Source organism: Montipora capricornis, chromosome 3 (genome assembly GCF_036669925.1).
Source record: "Montipora capricornis isolate CH-2021 chromosome 3, ASM3666992v2, whole genome shotgun sequence".
Taxonomy (NCBI): Eukaryota; Metazoa; Cnidaria; class Anthozoa; order Scleractinia; family Acroporidae; genus Montipora; species Montipora capricornis.
Window position 1 is genome coordinate 6,691,778 of NC_090885.1, and position 16,870 is coordinate 6,708,647.

General features: G+C 40.7%; 2 protein-coding genes across 2 annotated transcripts; one reads left to right on the top strand and one right to left on the bottom strand.

Annotated features, from left to right (window-relative positions):
* Positions 1 to 985: 985 nt before the first annotated feature.
* LOC138041085 (uncharacterized) lies at positions 986 to 6,999 on the bottom strand. The gene is made up of 3 exons (XM_068886853.1): positions 5,881 to 6,999; positions 3,216 to 3,504; positions 986 to 2,942 (listed from the first exon to the last, which is right to left on the bottom strand). The coding sequence occupies exons 1-3, from the start codon at positions 6,060 to 6,062 to the stop codon at positions 2,487 to 2,489; spliced, it is 927 nt and encodes a 308-aa protein (XP_068742954.1). The 5' UTR covers positions 6,063 to 6,999; the 3' UTR covers positions 986 to 2,486.
* Positions 7,000 to 7,416: 417 nt separating this feature from the next.
* LOC138039768 (uncharacterized) lies at positions 7,417 to 11,296 on the top strand. Its single transcript, XM_068885617.1, has 3 exons — positions 7,417 to 7,516; positions 9,261 to 9,371; positions 10,141 to 11,296. The coding sequence occupies exons 1-3, from the start codon at positions 7,417 to 7,419 to the stop codon at positions 10,485 to 10,487; spliced, it is 558 nt and encodes a 185-aa protein (XP_068741718.1). The 3' UTR covers positions 10,488 to 11,296.
* Positions 11,297 to 16,870: the final 5,574 nt, after the last annotated feature.

Here is a 16,870-nt window from a genome sequence, read left to right on the forward strand (position 1 = left end):
GCTGAGGTGAAGAGACGTACAAATGTACAATCTATTAATTCTAGGTCTTCAGCCGATTCTAATGTCTGGGCGAACAATAACATGGATATAAGAATTACAAACAATCTCACTCCTCAACACTTCAATTATTCAGGACATTTTTGCAGTTACCACCATTATCCGCCACTGGATCTAATGGATATATTTCTACATGCCTACAACAATATCAATTCAACTCTACAAAATGAAGAAACTGATTTACAGGATTCACTTTGTACTGCATTAAACAACATTCAAATCTGTTTAAATTATTTAGTTCCAACTCTGAATACTGATACCTATTATACAGCTCTGGTTTTTCAGAGGCAGACGTCGTGGCAGACGCTCTGGTTTTTCTTCAAAGCTTTGTTTACGGACAAATAACCAAGCTATCCCTACTATTTATTCACGACGATGTTGGGAAGATGTGAGTGCTTCAAATAATATTCAACAAACATTGGCCAGGAAGCCTAGTCTTAATCTGATCACTATTCAAAGTCAAACTACAGTTTCTAAAACATCTACTGCAAAACCAGCGGCATCCCCGCAGTTTGTTCCTTCGCTTTTCCTTTCGAATGTCATGTCCTCGGCTCCAAAGATCGACGAAGTGAACAGTGTTGTTATTAATGCAAATGTTGATGTAGTTTGCATAACTGAAACCTGGCTTCAAAGTCATATTCCCGACTCTGTAGTGGCAATAAATGGTTTCAACCTCATTAGAAGGGACAGGAAAGAAGCAATACACGGCGGGGTGTGTATGTATATAAAAGCGTTGATCCCTTATACTATTCGGATCAATTTTACTATGGGTAGTGTCGACCGACATATCGGCCGATCTGTCGACCGACATGTCGGTCGACGGTCGGTCGATATGTCGGCCGATAGTCGACCGCTAGTCGACCACCAGTCGGTCGATAGTAGACCGATATGTCGGTCGATAGTCGGCCGACAGTCGGCCGGCAAAAAATTGCGTGGTGGTCAACATGACGACCGACTCTCGACCGACAGAGGCAATGTCGTGTCTCGGTGAAATATCGGCCAAGTGTCGGTGGAATATCGGTGAAGTGTCAGTGGTCTATCGGCCGAGTGTCAGTAGTCAATCGGTATCGCTTTTTTTTTTTTTGTCCGACGTAAAGTCCTGTATGGAGTTTACTGAGAATTGTTCAGCGGCCGAGAATGAAGCGTTTTTTAACATGAGAGCTGCAAAATTAGCTAATAGCTGAGAAGTACGTAAAGTTTTACTGCCAAACATTAAACTGAAAACAACATCAGCAAAGTGCCGTTTTAAGGCTTGAAATATTTGTGGAACTTTGCTCTGCAACACACGTTGGTTGATAAAGGATTAGAAATATATTGGCGGCTAATTAAAATTCAGAGTAAGAATCTAGGTTTCCATCGAGGCCTGCGAAATAGCATTTTCAACCATTGGCCGGCTATGAGTCCTCTGAAGCCATCTAGAGAGGTTAATTTTAAATTCACTTAGAAACACATGAAAACCTTCACTGAAAGATGGAATTAAACGAGCTGAGGCGAATTGTGCTTAGCTTTTATTTTCTTCTTTTTTATTTGTGATATCATTTTTATATTATTTTTCTACTCTGTCAGGTACGCCCTTGCGTATTTGCGTAGGGAGAATTTGCGGCTGCCGTGGCACTAAATTACAAGCCTTCGCGGCGATTTTTTAGAGTTTCAAAGCTACTATCTATCAAAGAAAACCTTGAAATTCAAAAAGGAATAGCGACTGCATAAGTAACACACCCGAAGTATTATCGCACCTTGGCAGCTCTATTTTAGTCTCACTTTACTTTAACACACATTATATTTTTTGTTAATAGTGTCTGTAAAAAATACATAAAAAATATATATATAAAGTGCGTAACACTATAACTAATAGTGTAGTAACTATTTCACCACGCAAACTGACGCAAAGAGCGACTCTGAGCGACGTATCATTCGTGATGGAATTTCAGGTTGCGTAAAACAAAAACATAAGCAATTAGCCAAAAATGTTTGCCGTTTCATATTTTAAACACAGTAAGTTTGAAAGAAATTTATCATTATTATCAATTATAAGTCTGATTTTGTCTGTGACTAAATTCATGGGCTGCTTTAATAAACGTTTGAGCCTTATTACTGACTAACCATAACCCTAAAGTTTTCACCTTATTTGGTCGTTTCCAATGCTGGAAGCCTATCCAAAGAGCTTCTGTGTTTTTTTATTGTTTAGTCTGAGACCAGAGATTTAGGGTTAGGAACTGGCTGAATTGTATCTCTTCAATAGCAAACATTCTGAGACCGTTTCAATTGAACCAATAAAAATTTATTCTGACAAGTAAAATAACCAACAAAAATGTTTTCAACGGGGTGGGGGTATGGAACCAAGCCTACTTTGAGGGTGTGGGATGATGGTAGCAGAAAGAGACGATCTTTGTTTGCTGTGTGTTGTACAATGGTATTGACTGATTCCCTTAAAGGGGATACTGTTCAGCAATGTCATCGAGCAGCCTTCGAAAGCATCCATTTGGGTGAGGCTCACCATACCACCTTCGCCACGTGAATTCCTGAAGGTATTCAATGAGAAAGTCAGGGTTTGTGTTTCCCTTCATTTTCTTAAATTTTTCCTTTGCCGTACACCAGTTGCTTTCAGCATTCTGTGTATGGACTCCGGTTACTGGATCGACAAAATGTAGAGAATGATTCACCGCCCCGTGTTGTAAGCCGAGTCTTCTCTGGAGTTGCCGATATGCCGCCCACTGGTCCGTGTGCACTATGGAGCCAGGCTGAACCTTCCGTTGAATAATACGCAAAAGAGTCGCCGCATTGCGTCGCCTTACGAGCTGTAGGTATGGTCGGGCTGGAGCATACTGTGTATCAAACAACCCCAGTACCCATCTTTCTCTTTGAGGCCGACGCCCCCTGTGAAACTGCAAAGGAATAACAATTACAGCTCCATGAATTAAAATATTATGAAATATTATGAAAAGAATCATTGGAAATACGGTACATTAAAGATGTGAGGTGACGGAGGTGATACGACGCGCTCAGTCCGGCTTCAGACCGAGAACAGTACTGTTCAGTAGCGTAGAAGTACTGTGAGTGAGATTTTTATTTTGTAAGCAGTAGACTAGTTGTTAGGCGGCTAAGGCTTAAGCACAGTGATTCGAACCACTGGAAGGCCATACTTCCTATTTTCTTACCTTGGACTTGTGATTAAACTTTGATTCGTCGATCTGCACAATGACACCTGGTCCGCCTAACTGTGGAATCGGGTGGCGCAGCAATGCTTCCCATGCAACTTGCCGACACTTCCGTGCGAACTTGACTAAAACTTTCTGTGAGGCCGTTCCTTCAATTTCCATCATTCGTAGCGAACACTTGTGCGCCCATTTCCAGAGAAATTGCAACTGCCTTGCGATTGAAATTTTGCTTCCATAGAAATACGAATGTACTCTCACAGACGAAGAGCGTCGACAACGGTGACATCTCCTGTTGAAAAGTAAAGTTTAAGCTATATAGGTATGTTCGGTTCCAAGGGTATAGTTTTTAACCATTTTGTTCTGAAATAGGGTGTTCGTTGTGAGTTTGAAGCCCAAATGGTCTGAAATAGTTGAAAGCTATCGAATTTTAGCTCAGGTCGGCAGGGAAAATACCGTAAACTGCCGCTTATAAGCCCATCCGGTTACCGCTAATGCTCTAATTAGAGCCCAGCTTCCAATAAGCGCCTCGATTCGAATTACTGCGGCCCTCCAAAGGCTTAAAATTTTAAATAACCGCCCCCTTCAAATAAGCGCCCCCCCCCCCCCCCCCTCTCCGAAAAAAGAGGTTCAGTACTTGCCGGTACGATATATGAGACGTATACGTGAATGTTCTTCAAAGTCGTACGGGTTTGTTTCTAATTTCCTCGATAGCAATATTCATGAAATATCCTAGAATTACAAGGCCTTTTTCAAGTTTTCTGCTTCCAGTGACTTCAACCACACCCTGCAGAACACGAAAGCGTTTTGTGAACGTTTAAAGTTTCACAAAAAAAAAATTTTCTATCACGTTGTTTGAGTATTTATATCACAGGGAGCCCTCACATCGTTTTTTAGGAAAAAATAAAAATTATAATCTTTCCTTTTGTTTTGTATTGGCCATTTTGAATTTTAAATGCGCGACGCGCTGGTCTGGGAGCGAATTAATTATGCGCGGTCAGATGGTGCGATGTCTGGAACCGAGAAATCTTCGGAAACGCTCGGTCGGTCGTAACCTTTATATTTTTGACAAGGGGTGAAACTCTTTTTAGTCCCTTCGAATTTCTCATGAATACGAAGACAAATATCTCTACAAATTGAACAAAAATTTGAAGGCAGAAGGACCAAAGGTTGAACTAATTATCCTGTAACTTATTACAGTTGTTCCGCACAAGATGCAAATTTCCACTTTGTGACTTTAGGCATGCAAATTAAACCGGCACCTTGTGACCGGCGTTCTCGATCACGTCTTAATTGTGTTTGAAGACAATGCAGTTCTTTGTCTTTAAACACAATAAGGCGTGATCTAGAATGCCAGTCACAAAGTGCCGGTCTAATTTGTATGCCTACAGTAACAAAGTGGAAATTTGCATCTTATGCGGAACAACTCTATTTTGTCTGAATGTTTCTAGCTGTGCAATATTGATGCGTCGTTTCAAAATCTTTGATTTGGTCGCATGCTTCGGCCAGTTGGGGTACACGGAAGTAAGAATTTCAAATGCTTGATTGACATGTGTAAAGCGGAAGTGAATAAGATTGTTTGTTCTGATTGGCTCTTTATTATTCCGGAATTAGGTCTGTTCAATTCCGGAAGTTTACTTGATTTTGTTACGGAAACAAAATAACCATGTGAATGCGGGGAAATGTACAAAAATGAAGAACGCACGTGCAACTGCATAGATGTTGCTCTGCTATAATTAGGCCTTTTGTTTCCCGATGTTTTCGTTGCTGTTGTTTAGCTCTCGCTCAACAAAGGCCTTAATGAACAGAACAATAGATATTCAGCAGAACGATTCATGGTCATACCCAATATGCAAAACGGTGAACGTGGGGAAGACGAATTCTTCCTGTTCATTTTTAACGGAACATGAACGACGATCACAGCACTTGGAGAATTTGCTTATTTTATATTTTGAACTTGAACACTTTCTTTTATATCAAGCTAGAGTAAAGTTGTGAATCAGATATGAGAATCATCGATGAATTTTTTTTTAATGAAAGCTGTCTTCGAAGTTGCTTGAAAAGTTGTTACCAAAATAATAAAAATACGACTTTCCCTTTTTTTTTAAAAGTGCCTTTTCGGAGTTAAGTTTCTTTAGGGACTTCCTCGGTGATTTTACCTCGACTTCCGGCTCTTTCGCTTTTACTTCCGGTTATACAATGCGATTCTACTTCCGTGTACCCCAACTGGCAGAGACACACGACCATGAAAGCTTGAAGTTGCACCCCTTGTCAAAAATATAAAGGTTACGACCGACCGAGCGTTTCCGAATATTTCTCGGTTCCAGACATAGCACCATCTGACCGCGCATAATTAATTCGCTCCCAGACCAGCGCGTGGCGCATTTAAAATTCAAAATGGCCACTACAAAACAAAAGGAAAGATTATAATTTTTAGCAGTATTGAGCATTTTAAGGCTTCATTTAAAAGAAGTAGACTAAAAACATATTTCGATCAACAGCCTTATTGCTCATTTGGAAACATTTTTTTTAGTCCGCTTATACGTCCATCGGGATATAACCCATCCATTTATAAACTAGCCCATCCAAAACCCCTTGCGAACAGGTATAAGCCCTGGACTTGTAAGCGGCAGTTTACGGTATGTAAATTGGAATTGAAATTACTTACCAAATGTATCCGTCCCCATTGCGCGGGTGGCGAATGAGGCGCATTGCATTCCTACAATTCCCGCAGTTGACATTTCTTTTCAGTAGTCTGTTCCTTTGCAACCAATTTATAAGGCGGAGTTTTCCTCTACTGCTTGTTGCAAAAATAAGGGGACAAAGAACTTCCCTAAAAAAGTTGGGCATTTTAGGAAGCTTGGCTTTTGATATACAATGTAATTCGAATCACTTTGAATGAATGTGCTGAGAACAAAACTCCTAACGGCAACGGCATGACAGCCCGTCACGTGCGTGTGCAGGACTTTGGTTCTAATCAAAGTTAAAACCACAAACAGCGATCGCTGACGAGGGGAACCGTGTCGCAAAAATCCCCATTGTTAGTGTACCATGATCGAGGCCAATGACCAAAACGTATTTTGAATATTTTCATAATCAATCAGGTACAATGAAAAAAGTCCAGTATTGCAGGCCCAGAGGAAAAACTGATAACACGAAAAATTGACTACGACCTGGAAACGCAAAATGTATATAAGTTTTGCATCTGTTCTTTGTTCGCATAATCCAACACCCAAGTTTGCGGCAAAAAAGTAATTAGCGCGGGAGATAAGTCCTTTGAAGAGTGCGCAACTAATTAAACCGTGTCACTTTTACACTTTTTTATAATGAGAGAATTCATACAGAAGAATTTTTCTTGGAGACAAGCCACTTTCCCACACTCCATGATATCGACCCCAAGAGCGACACGGGATAAATATATATAACTCTCAGCGGAAAAAGATTCGATGCAGCTGCATTAGGTGTATTCGAGAACATTAACGCGTTATGGCTTCACGAACAAAAACATGTATGATATGTGGTTTATCGGATGGCCACACTCTGATGAACTGCCCTTACCGATGCGAGTTTTGCGGCGTGTCGGTGAATTATTGTGAGTGCCATGATTCTAGTATAGTGAACAGCGTTTTGGCGTTGGAGACCCCCGAAAAGGCGGACAGAAGTACCGAAACTTCAACATCGAAACCAGCACCGCCACAAGCAGCCCGTGAGAAACGTAAAGGAAGTAACGATGAATGGTAAGCAAACTATTCCTAATTGTAGATTTTGTTTGCAAATAGTATATGCAGTAAAATATATGGATGATTGGAAAAAAATATCGATGGCTATGGCCATCAATCGAAATGAAAGCTTGTTTGGTCATTTGTAGTACGACTTCAAGTAACGCGAGTTTGTATCGAGTCGACTTAACATGCGTATCGAATCGACTTTGACTTGTCAGTATCGAAACGACTTTGTATCGAAACGACCGGACTCCATCGAAATTTATCAGTGTGTGGAATTATGAACAGAGGAACTAGTCTACAATTGGAGCTAAATTATAGATCGCCACTAATAAACTCTATTATGAATAGGCCCTATTTCTTACATTCGTATTTTATTGTATTTACAGGTGTGGGACAAGCAATAAAACTGGACAAAAGAGGCCAGAAAAGACAGTGCCCCAAAAAAATTCAAAGAAGCCAAGAATGACCTGCAGGCTGCTATGAAGCAATTGAAAAACTCGGAAGAACTCAACAGAAAGAAGGAGGAGGAATACCAGGAAACGATCGCCGCCATGCAAAGACGCATCAAAGAACTTGAAGGTATGTAGCATTTTTTGCACGGTTTATTGTCCACGCTACTGGTCCCATTTGTCCGAGAGTATCTCTGAATTATGCACTGGGATCATGTTTGTCATGATTTGGCGCGGTTTGGTGTCAGACTATCATTATATTTCGATGCTTCGACTATATTTTCGCCTGCTGACAGGCGCTAGAAAGGGAAGGGAGAACGTCAGCAGGAATCGGATGCGGGGAAAAGGTGTGAACATTGTTAAGAAATCAAAAGTTTTGAAATTCGGCGTTGTTTAACAGGAAAATATTTCTTTTCATTTTATTACATCCATCTTTCTACTTTGAAAAAGTTGCGCGCGATGTTTCTGGGGTGGACGTACCTTGCAACATCGCTCAACGGGGGAGTCATAAGGGCTGTCCAAAAAACCGCAAAACCGCATGGAAAAGTCTAAATGCAAAACCGCGCATGAATGCGTTACTGAAAACAGTTATGCACGAAAACCGAAAACCGCATAGTCTTGTTAAACTGCAAAAGCGCAAGTTAAAAGAAATTGTTTGCAAAACCGCATTAAAAATAATCCAAAAACCGGATTACTGCAAATCCTTATGCCCCTCCTCAAAACTTCAAATGTTGCATTTTCTTTTCACCGCAGAATGGTTGCACGCCAAAATGGAGCGCAAAGTATCCGCACTAGAAAGACAGAGTATTCAGTAGAGATGTACACAGGCTGCAACTTCGTTGTGAACGATGCGAAGACGCGGAGTAGAACAGAGATTCTCAAGGGGCGTGTAGATACCACATACGCACGTACGCACGTGTATACAGCTGAAATTTGAAAATTTCTTTTCAATCTTACGAAAATACTCGAGTCAAATCGGATTCAGTCGGCATATTATCGATAATGACAAATTGCTCCAAATGGTAGCCCAGTGGGGATGACAAAGATAGACGAGAAGGTGGTGGGTTGGTAAATTTTCCGACTTTTTGCAACTTTGTCTTTCTGTGCAACGGGCGCGAAAGTTTGACCAAGCGCTTTCGCGTTAAAATGCTTCCGTGGTCAACTGAAAAAAAAACTGATTCTGCCCAAACGGTTTCACTATGAAATTGTTTTGTGCCTAATGGCGGCTTTATTTTGCTGATTGAATGACGCGTCACAAAAAAGTGAAATTCTGACTAAGCGCTAAGCGCTTCGCTGTGGATTATAAGGGCGGCTTCATTTTTCCTTTCGAGTGATTCGCTGTTTGTTATAATGGCGGATTTTCTTTGGACTAATTATTTGTGTACCACGCGCGCGAAAGTTCGAACACTGTTCTGACCAAGCGCTTTCGCGTTAAAATGTTTCTGTGGTCTTTGAACTGCTTCTGCCGAAGCGTATTCACTATGAAATGGTTTTGTGACTCAAATTTTGTAATAATGCCGGCTTTATTTCGCTGATTGAGTGACGCGCCCCCAAAAAAGTGAAATTCTCACTAAGCGCTTATCGCTTATATGGATCCGACCCAAAGTTCGATATACTTTTTCGAATACAAAAACATGCGTTGAAAACATGGCAACGTTAAGCGTATCAGGTATTTTTAATCGATAATTTCATAATTTCATTCGATCATAATATCGTACAGGCAACTGAAAATGCAATATTTTTTTGTAGAGTCGGTTAGCAAGGGCAAGAGTAAACAAAAATCAGCTGCAACTGAAGTGGACACTGACGATGGCCAAAAGTCTGATACTGACATGGGGGAGGTCGATCCTATGGAGGACGGTAATTGGGGAAAGGAAACAAAACGAAAGACGATGAAGACGATGAAGACGATGAAGACGATGAAGACGATGAAGACGATGAAGACGATGAAGAGGGAGCTGAGCTTGCTCAGAAAAAGACTAAAGGTTAGTTCGTGTGCATGACTGAACAATAACTGGAACATAGCTGATTTATATACAAGTCGAATCCAATGACACTTTCCCTCGGGTATTTGACTTGCTATTAAGGTTACTGTCAACAAAATATGGTCATAATTTTCCCCAAAAAAAATTGGGGCTCTTTAGTTAGACAAAAATTACAAAATCTTAAAAACAACGCGAGATATGCTAGAAAGAGTGTTTTATGGGAACTGGCGAAGGACAGCAAAATGGGTCATAATCCTAGTTTGGAACCGGCATCCTATTGACAATTTCGCGCGCAAAACTCCATGCGAATCTCGAATTTGCATGCCCAGGGGGAGGACTCTCTAATGCAAATGACGGGGTTGCTCGTCGTTCATTTTAAATTTACCCTTAAAGATACCAGTTTTTAGCTGTAGGTATCTTGATTTCCTTTCTTATCGCTTTAGACAACCGATACAGAATGACAGTGGTTTCTTTATTGATATTTATTCGCAAGCAACCTAAAAAGATAGCCTGAGAGCTAGAAACGTGAGATTTTTCTCCTGGAAACCGTAAGCGAGATAGCAATCCCTGATTTTACCCCTAAGACATGTTGACCAAACATGACCTTATCCCTGGGAATTGATATTTTCCTTATAAAATGTCGTAGTCAAAACCCATTGTGGGGTCAGAGAATTACCATATAACATTTCAAACATTTGCAAATTATTTCAGAAACAAAAAAGGTTACATTCACCGATGACTGAACTTAAACTACTCCATTTTCTTTCAGAATTACCGATATCAGGATCTAATCTGGAAGGTTTTCATAAAAGATATAAAGGCGTCCTCCGAATTTTACAGAAACATCGCTGTTCCTTGACAGAAGCTATGCGACGCTTTGGCATCGCACGGAACACGTTAAGAGATTACATTGGCCTGTGTGAGCTCAAGATCGTGGACCCCAGGAGATATGAAAGAATTGTGGGGACTGAGCGCGAGAAGACAGGGAAAGTATCCGCCAAGATTATTGAATGTCGTTGCAGGGCTGCTTTGAAAGAATTCAAAACTCGCTTGAATGAATTGAAGGAGGAAAAGCAGCTCCTTCCTTTCTATCCAAAAGACGAATTTTACTCCTAATCATTTTTCGCGAGGCTCTGGCGAAAAGTTTGTTAACTAGGATTATTTTCTTTGACGTTCTGTTGAAAGCAATAGGTTATTTCAAAATGTAGGGGGTTATTATAACAAACAGTAGATCATAAATATGTAACTGTAGGATTTCGACAGAGCCTCAGCTTCTTGACTTCATTTTTGTTGTTTTTATATGTTTCAGTTGCCTTACCCGGCTGGGGGAGTAAAAATTATATTAGCTTTGTGATAATAAGGGTTAATGATTTTTAATGAATTTTTTTAAGGCTGGAGGAGTAAAAATTATTTTAGCTTTGTGATAATAAGGGTTAATGACTTGTAATGAATTTTTTAAAGGCTGGGGGAGTAAAGATTATATTAGATTTGTGAGAAACGATTTTTTTTGTGAGAAACGATTTTTGATTTTTAATGAATTTTTTTAAAGGCTGGGGGAGTAAAGATTGTCTTAGCTTTGTGATAATAAGTCCAAGGACCAGAAGTACACTCCAGTTTAGGCCGCACAAGGTGTGGGTCTAGCTATAGTAATTAAATTAATTAAAATGCGTACCACCAAACACCACTATCTGCACCAACTGACAACAGCGACAACAAGTACAAACATGTATTCGACTGATTGTATTCGACTGATTGCACCATCACTTGCAATCGTGACAGCTGATGACGTAATATCTGATGACGTAATGGTCTAAATCTGAAACCTCCGGCCTTGCACATGTAACTTCATGAAAGAACGCAAATACTAAAAATAAATCAAACTAAATAAATCAAACTAAAAATAAAATTTCCAAGAAAATGAAAAATGGAATTATAACCCTTGAAGTAACGTTACTTTCCACCACTAGCGAAGGAATTAATAAATCTGTTTTTGCTTTTGCCACGCAATCTGTAGTTTATCCCGCTTCAGTATGATGGGAATTTCCTGATCAGTGAAGTAATGTAAACATGTCAAGGCACGTTTCATGTACTTGCGTTTCTGAACTCCTTTCGATTGCAAGACAAGGGAAAATCCTTTCACCAAAAATACAAGAATACACGGGGAATCAGAGTTTAATAGACTATTCCTACTCTCAAGCGAAACGGTTAAAAGTAGCGTGATTATATGTATCAATTTCGCTGACGTCAAGACATTCCACATGTGTAACGCAACCAGTGACCTGCCTTACCGTACTCGGTTTAAATAACCGGATATATTTTTATATTAAATAAATACTAGAAGAGTCGCAGAATATTCAGTAGGTCAACAATTAAATAAACCCTAAACGCTACTTGATCCACATACCGCGTGATCCGCGTGATCTGCCTCGTACTGGATAGGTAAGTTGAAGCATTTTTGAAGGCGCTTATCATAATATTTTTTAACAGTTGTAGTTTTGGTAACTTGAGGCACTACTTCTCTTTAAGTATTCTTTATGGTAAATAATTATTTTAAAAAAAATTCTTAAAGTCCAGCGTCCAGAGTCCATTGTCCAATCCAGATTTTAAGTTTTGGCTGCGTGGGGTATGAATCTAGTCACCGACACACGACATAAAGGGTCGAACATGACCCGCGCTCGCTTCGCGCGGTTAAAAATCACGGGTAAAACATGAAATGCTGCGTGACCATCAACCTCGTATCCAGGCTCTCTCTTCTTTTCCTCCCTTGTCGTCGATACTCGAAAGATTATAGAGAGTTAGCCTAAAGAAACCCGACTCACCAAAGCTAAGGTAGCCATCCACGTGATTATCATACCATTCCTCTATTACAATGGCCACACTCTAAAGGATCGGCAAGTAAATGCCGTGCTTGAACGGTTGAACACTTGAACAGTTCTAAACGCAAACCCCTTTCCAGGTTCAAATCTATAGCCAAAGCTGTTCACCGCCGTCTAAACTCCCACGGGATTCAAAAGTGATGAACAAACAACTAAAAATAAAGAGTCGGACTTATAGCCCTTGCCTAACGGGAAATTTTTGACGACCAAACATAAACATTGTTTGGTGATCAAACATTTTGATGTTGAACTAGGGAATGAAATGACAGTGAAGTATCGGTGAAACATCGGCCAAATGTCGACCGAGTGTCGGCAAAGTATCAGTGAATTGTCGGTCAAATATCGACCGACTGTGTACCGATATATCGACCGACTATCGGTCGACATATATCGGTCGACAGTCGGCCGACTATCGGCCGGCTATCGACCGACTGGCGGTCGACTAGCGGTCGACTATCGACCGCCATATCGACCGACCATCGACCGACATGTCGGTCGACATATCGGCCGATATGTCGGTCGACACTACCCATAGTAAAATTGATCCTACTATTCTGGGGGATCTCGAGGACGAAAATGGTTCTTTTGAGGTTTTGTGGATTAAATTGCGCCCGACTCGTCTCCCAAGGGGCATCTCAAGCATTATTGCTGGAGTTGTTTACCATCCACCACAAGCAATAAAGTCTGTGATGTTGGACCATTTGACTAAATGTTTAATGGACTTGGAGTCTAAATACCCAAATTGCGGTCTTTTGGTACTCGGCGACTTCAATCATCTGAACGACGCAAGGCTCAAATCAAACTTCAACCTGAAGCAGATTGTACATTTCCCTACTCGTGGGCAAAACACTCTCGATAAAATTCTCACCAACCTTCAGGATTACTACGACACTCCGGTTGAACGTCCCGCTTTTGGTCTTTCAGATCATAGCTCAGTTGAAGTACAGCCAAAGCAAAGGGCTAAGACATCGCAATCAATGCATACTGTTATTTCAAGGGACCTACGACCTAGTAACTGTCTTGCAATGCGAACGTATCTCAATGAAGTCGATGTTACTGTGGTGATCAGAGCTATGACAACTTGCGAAGAAAAGGTGTCAATGTTACAAAAGATCATCAAAACTGACCACCTGAGAAACCTTGTTAACCGAGAACGCAAAAGATGCCGCGCGAAGTACTACGAGTGTAAAGTGCAACACCTAAAGGGGTGTTCCCCAGCTAAGTGGTGGGGCGAAATCAAGAGACTCAGTGGAATGGAAGGGCCCTCTGGGTCACGTGATAATATTTTAAAGTCCGTTCATCACTTAGAAGGTGCTCGTGGTCTATCAGCAGATGATCTTGCAAACCACATTAACACAACTTTCCTAGCCCCAATGGAGGTCTTTGTACCGCTTACCCACAATCCATTTAGAGGGGACGCCTTTGTGTCTTCGAGCAGAACTATGAATGATGATTTTCCACCGCTATCAGAGTTTTCTATCTTTAGAAAGTTATGCTCTATTAATCCAGCCAAGGCACAAGGACCGGACGGTATTCCCGGATGGCTTCTAAAGGAGAATGCAGATCTTTTGGAGCTACCCATCATGGATATCATGAATTCTTCCTTTCGCGAAGGCCGGTTGCCTTTATCTTGGAAAGAGGCAGATATTGTCCCTGTCCCCAAACAAAGACCTATCCAAGACGTCAACAAGCACCTTCGCCCTATCTCCCTCACGCCTATTCTTTCAAAGTTTGCAGAAGATTATGTTGTTCACGACTTTGTGATGCCCGGCGTGCTTAAAAAAATCGACAAAAGGCAATATGGGACAATACCTAAATCATGCACTACGCACGCCCTTGTCAGCATGATCCATAACTGGCTCATCAGCTCTGATGGGAACTCGGCCGCGATTAGAGCGGTTTTATTTGATTTCCGTAAGGCGTTCGATATTATTGACCATAATATCTTAGTGCGTAAACTTTCAGATTACGATATTCCGAACCCCATATTATGCTGGATTGTTGACTTTTTATCGGATAGGAGACAGAGAGTTAAACTTGCCCAAGACTGCTTCTCCGAATGGCGTTACATTCCGGCCGGTGTTCCACAGGGGACAAAGCTTGGGCCGTGGTTATTCTTAATAATGATTAATGATTTGAAAGCAGGAGAGGCAGAGATGTGGAAATATGTGGATGATACCACAATCTCTGAGGTAATAACTAAAGGGCAAAAGAGCTGTATTCAGCAAATGGTAGACGATCTTGCTATTCAAGCAAGGAATGACAGTTTTCAGTTAAACGAAAGAAAATGCAAAGAGCTTAGGATTAGCTTTGCAAAAAACGAACCAGAGTTTGACCCTATTTGGGTGAACCGTCAGACCCTAGAGACTGTGAACAGTGTGAAATTATTAGGACTCAATATAAGCAGTGATTTAAAATGGAATGTCCATGTGTCAGAACTAGTTAGGAAAGTTTCAACAAGATTATATTTTCTTAGACAGCTTAAGAAATCGCATGTAGCCACAAGAGAGCTTCTTCTATTTTACATTACATGCATTCGCTCTATTCTGGAGTACGGCAGCCCAGTTTTTCATCGCGCTCTACCAAGTTATCTAAGCGAAGACCTAGAAAGACTTCAAAAACGCGCTATGAAGATTATTTACCCTGAACTATCGTATGCTAAGGCTCTAGAGCTGTCTGGACTTCCAACACTGTATGATAGAAGAGAGTCAATTGCAGCAAAGTTGTTCGATGAAATATGTGCAAATCAATCTCACAGTCTTCACAAACTGCTTCCAAGTAGATACCAACCAAGCTACTATCTGAGAGGAAAAAGAACATTTATTCGTCCGAAATGTAAAACTGAAAGATGCAAGAATAGTTTTCTTTTAAGTTTTGTTCATAGTAGCTGAGAACTAGATATAAATTCGTTTCTTATTGTATATAGGAATTTGACGCATGCTTTTAATGTGTGATTCTTTAACAATTTTTATGTAGTATAAGTCCTATAATTAGTTTGTAGTTAAGCGCAGTTGTAAATTTTGTATTTGTAAGCCTTACCGCAATTCAGCTTTTGGCTGCAAGTTTTTAAGGTGAATAAACTATCTATCTATCTCCATCTATCTATCAGCTCAAGACAATGGCATCTCAATTCCCGTGAGAACCACGACACAACCCGTAGAATTATCGATGAAGAAATCAGCAAATCACAGCACCAGAAACATCAACAATGTCATCAGCGTCCAAACTTCTACTTGTTTCTCAAGTCACCTGAGTTATAACGAGCCTAAATCCTCGGAGCACGCCGGTCAACGCAAGCGAATAACTATAGGCCATCTAAATGCAGAGTTATTGAAAAATAGAGTATGTGTCACTGAAATCAAGGAATTGGCCCCACGGAATGTTTTGATGTCTTGTCATTCTCTGAGACGTGGTTCAATACAAGTGTTACTAACGCCAGTGTCCATCTAGAAGGCTACAACTTCTATCGTTTAGATTGTTTACCTAAGAAAGGTGGAGGCGTCTGCGCCTATGTTGAAAGTACCCTCAAAGTGAAGGTTCTTAAGGATTTGCCTCAGACATTGGATTCAGATACATTGGCTCCAAATACAATTTCAACATCTTAAGTCTGTGGTTGTCTGCATTGTTTACGGGCCTCCGGATTGTGCCACCTCTTCCCTGGCGGACGATCTAATGCCGAGTTACACTCATGCTCTTTCTCTGAATAAACCCGTTGTACTCACAGGTGACCTAAATTGTAATGTGTGTTGCATTCACAGCTGTGAATGCAACACAATTAATTAAAGACCCAACTAGAGGGACCAGATCGTTCTCTATGTTAATTGACATCGTGCTGATTTCTGATTCTAGCCTTGTAAGAGACAGTGGTGTACTGGATACGACTATCAGTGATCACTTTTTGGTTTATGCAGTTCCGCATTAAAAGATACCGAAATCCAAAGCATGCTACATCACTACCCACAGCTACAAGACATTTCGCACATCCCTTGGAACCTTAGACCTGATTGATTCTCTTGATGAGAAGGATGATGGCTTCAATGGTCTATTCCTGGCTTTAGTGACCATGCCGCAATCAAGACAATCAAAGTCAAACATAAATCAATTCCTTTCATTACAGATGACATCAGAAAAATGATTGCTACCAAAAATAATTTACACAGGCTTGCTCATCAAAGTGGATTTCTTAGTGACTGCAATGCTTTTAAACAACAAAGGTGCAAAGTAAAGTTAGCAATTAAGAAAGCAGAATCCGAATATTCCAACCATCAGATTCTGTCCAACAAGAACAACACTACGTCACTATGGAAAACGATATGCTGTGCCCTACCATCAAGATCAAATCGTAATCTTGAATATACTAAAGACACTTCTCTCCTGGCAGAGGAGTTCTATCGTTTCTTTATCCATAGGGGAAAGAGCCTTGTCCACATCAGAAAAACTTGCAGAAACTTATGGCCTACGCACCCAACCCAACACGTTCAGTTCAAGCCTCCCTAACCTTCCTCGTGATGAGCTGTTTGAATTCAGACCAGTTTTATGTTCAGATGTTCGCAAGGTGATTATGGACACTCCTAATAATAAAGCTCCAGGATATGATAAAGTTTCAGTCTCAGTCATCAAGGA

Coding starts and splice junctions, on each gene's coding strand:
- LOC138041085 (XM_068886853.1), bottom strand. CDS start 6,062: ATGCCCAACTTTTTTAGGGAAGTTCTTTGTCCCCTTATTTTTGCAACA. Junction 3,505..5,880: donor AATGGGGACGGATACATTTG/GTAAGTAATTTC, acceptor ACTTTTCAACAG/GAGATGTCACCGTTGTCGAC. Junction 2,943..3,215: donor AGTTTAATCACAAGTCCAAG/GTAAGAAAATAG, acceptor ATTCCTTTGCAG/TTTCACAGGGGGCGTCGGCC.
- LOC138039768 (XM_068885617.1), top strand. CDS start 7,417: ATGAAGCAATTGAAAAACTCGGAAGAACTCAACAGAAAGAAGGAGGAG. Junction 7,517..9,260: donor ACGCATCAAAGAACTTGAAG/GTATGTAGCATT, acceptor AATTGGGGAAAG/GAAACAAAACGAAAGACGAT. Junction 9,372..10,140: donor TGCTCAGAAAAAGACTAAAG/GTTAGTTCGTGT, acceptor ATTTTCTTTCAG/AATTACCGATATCAGGATCT.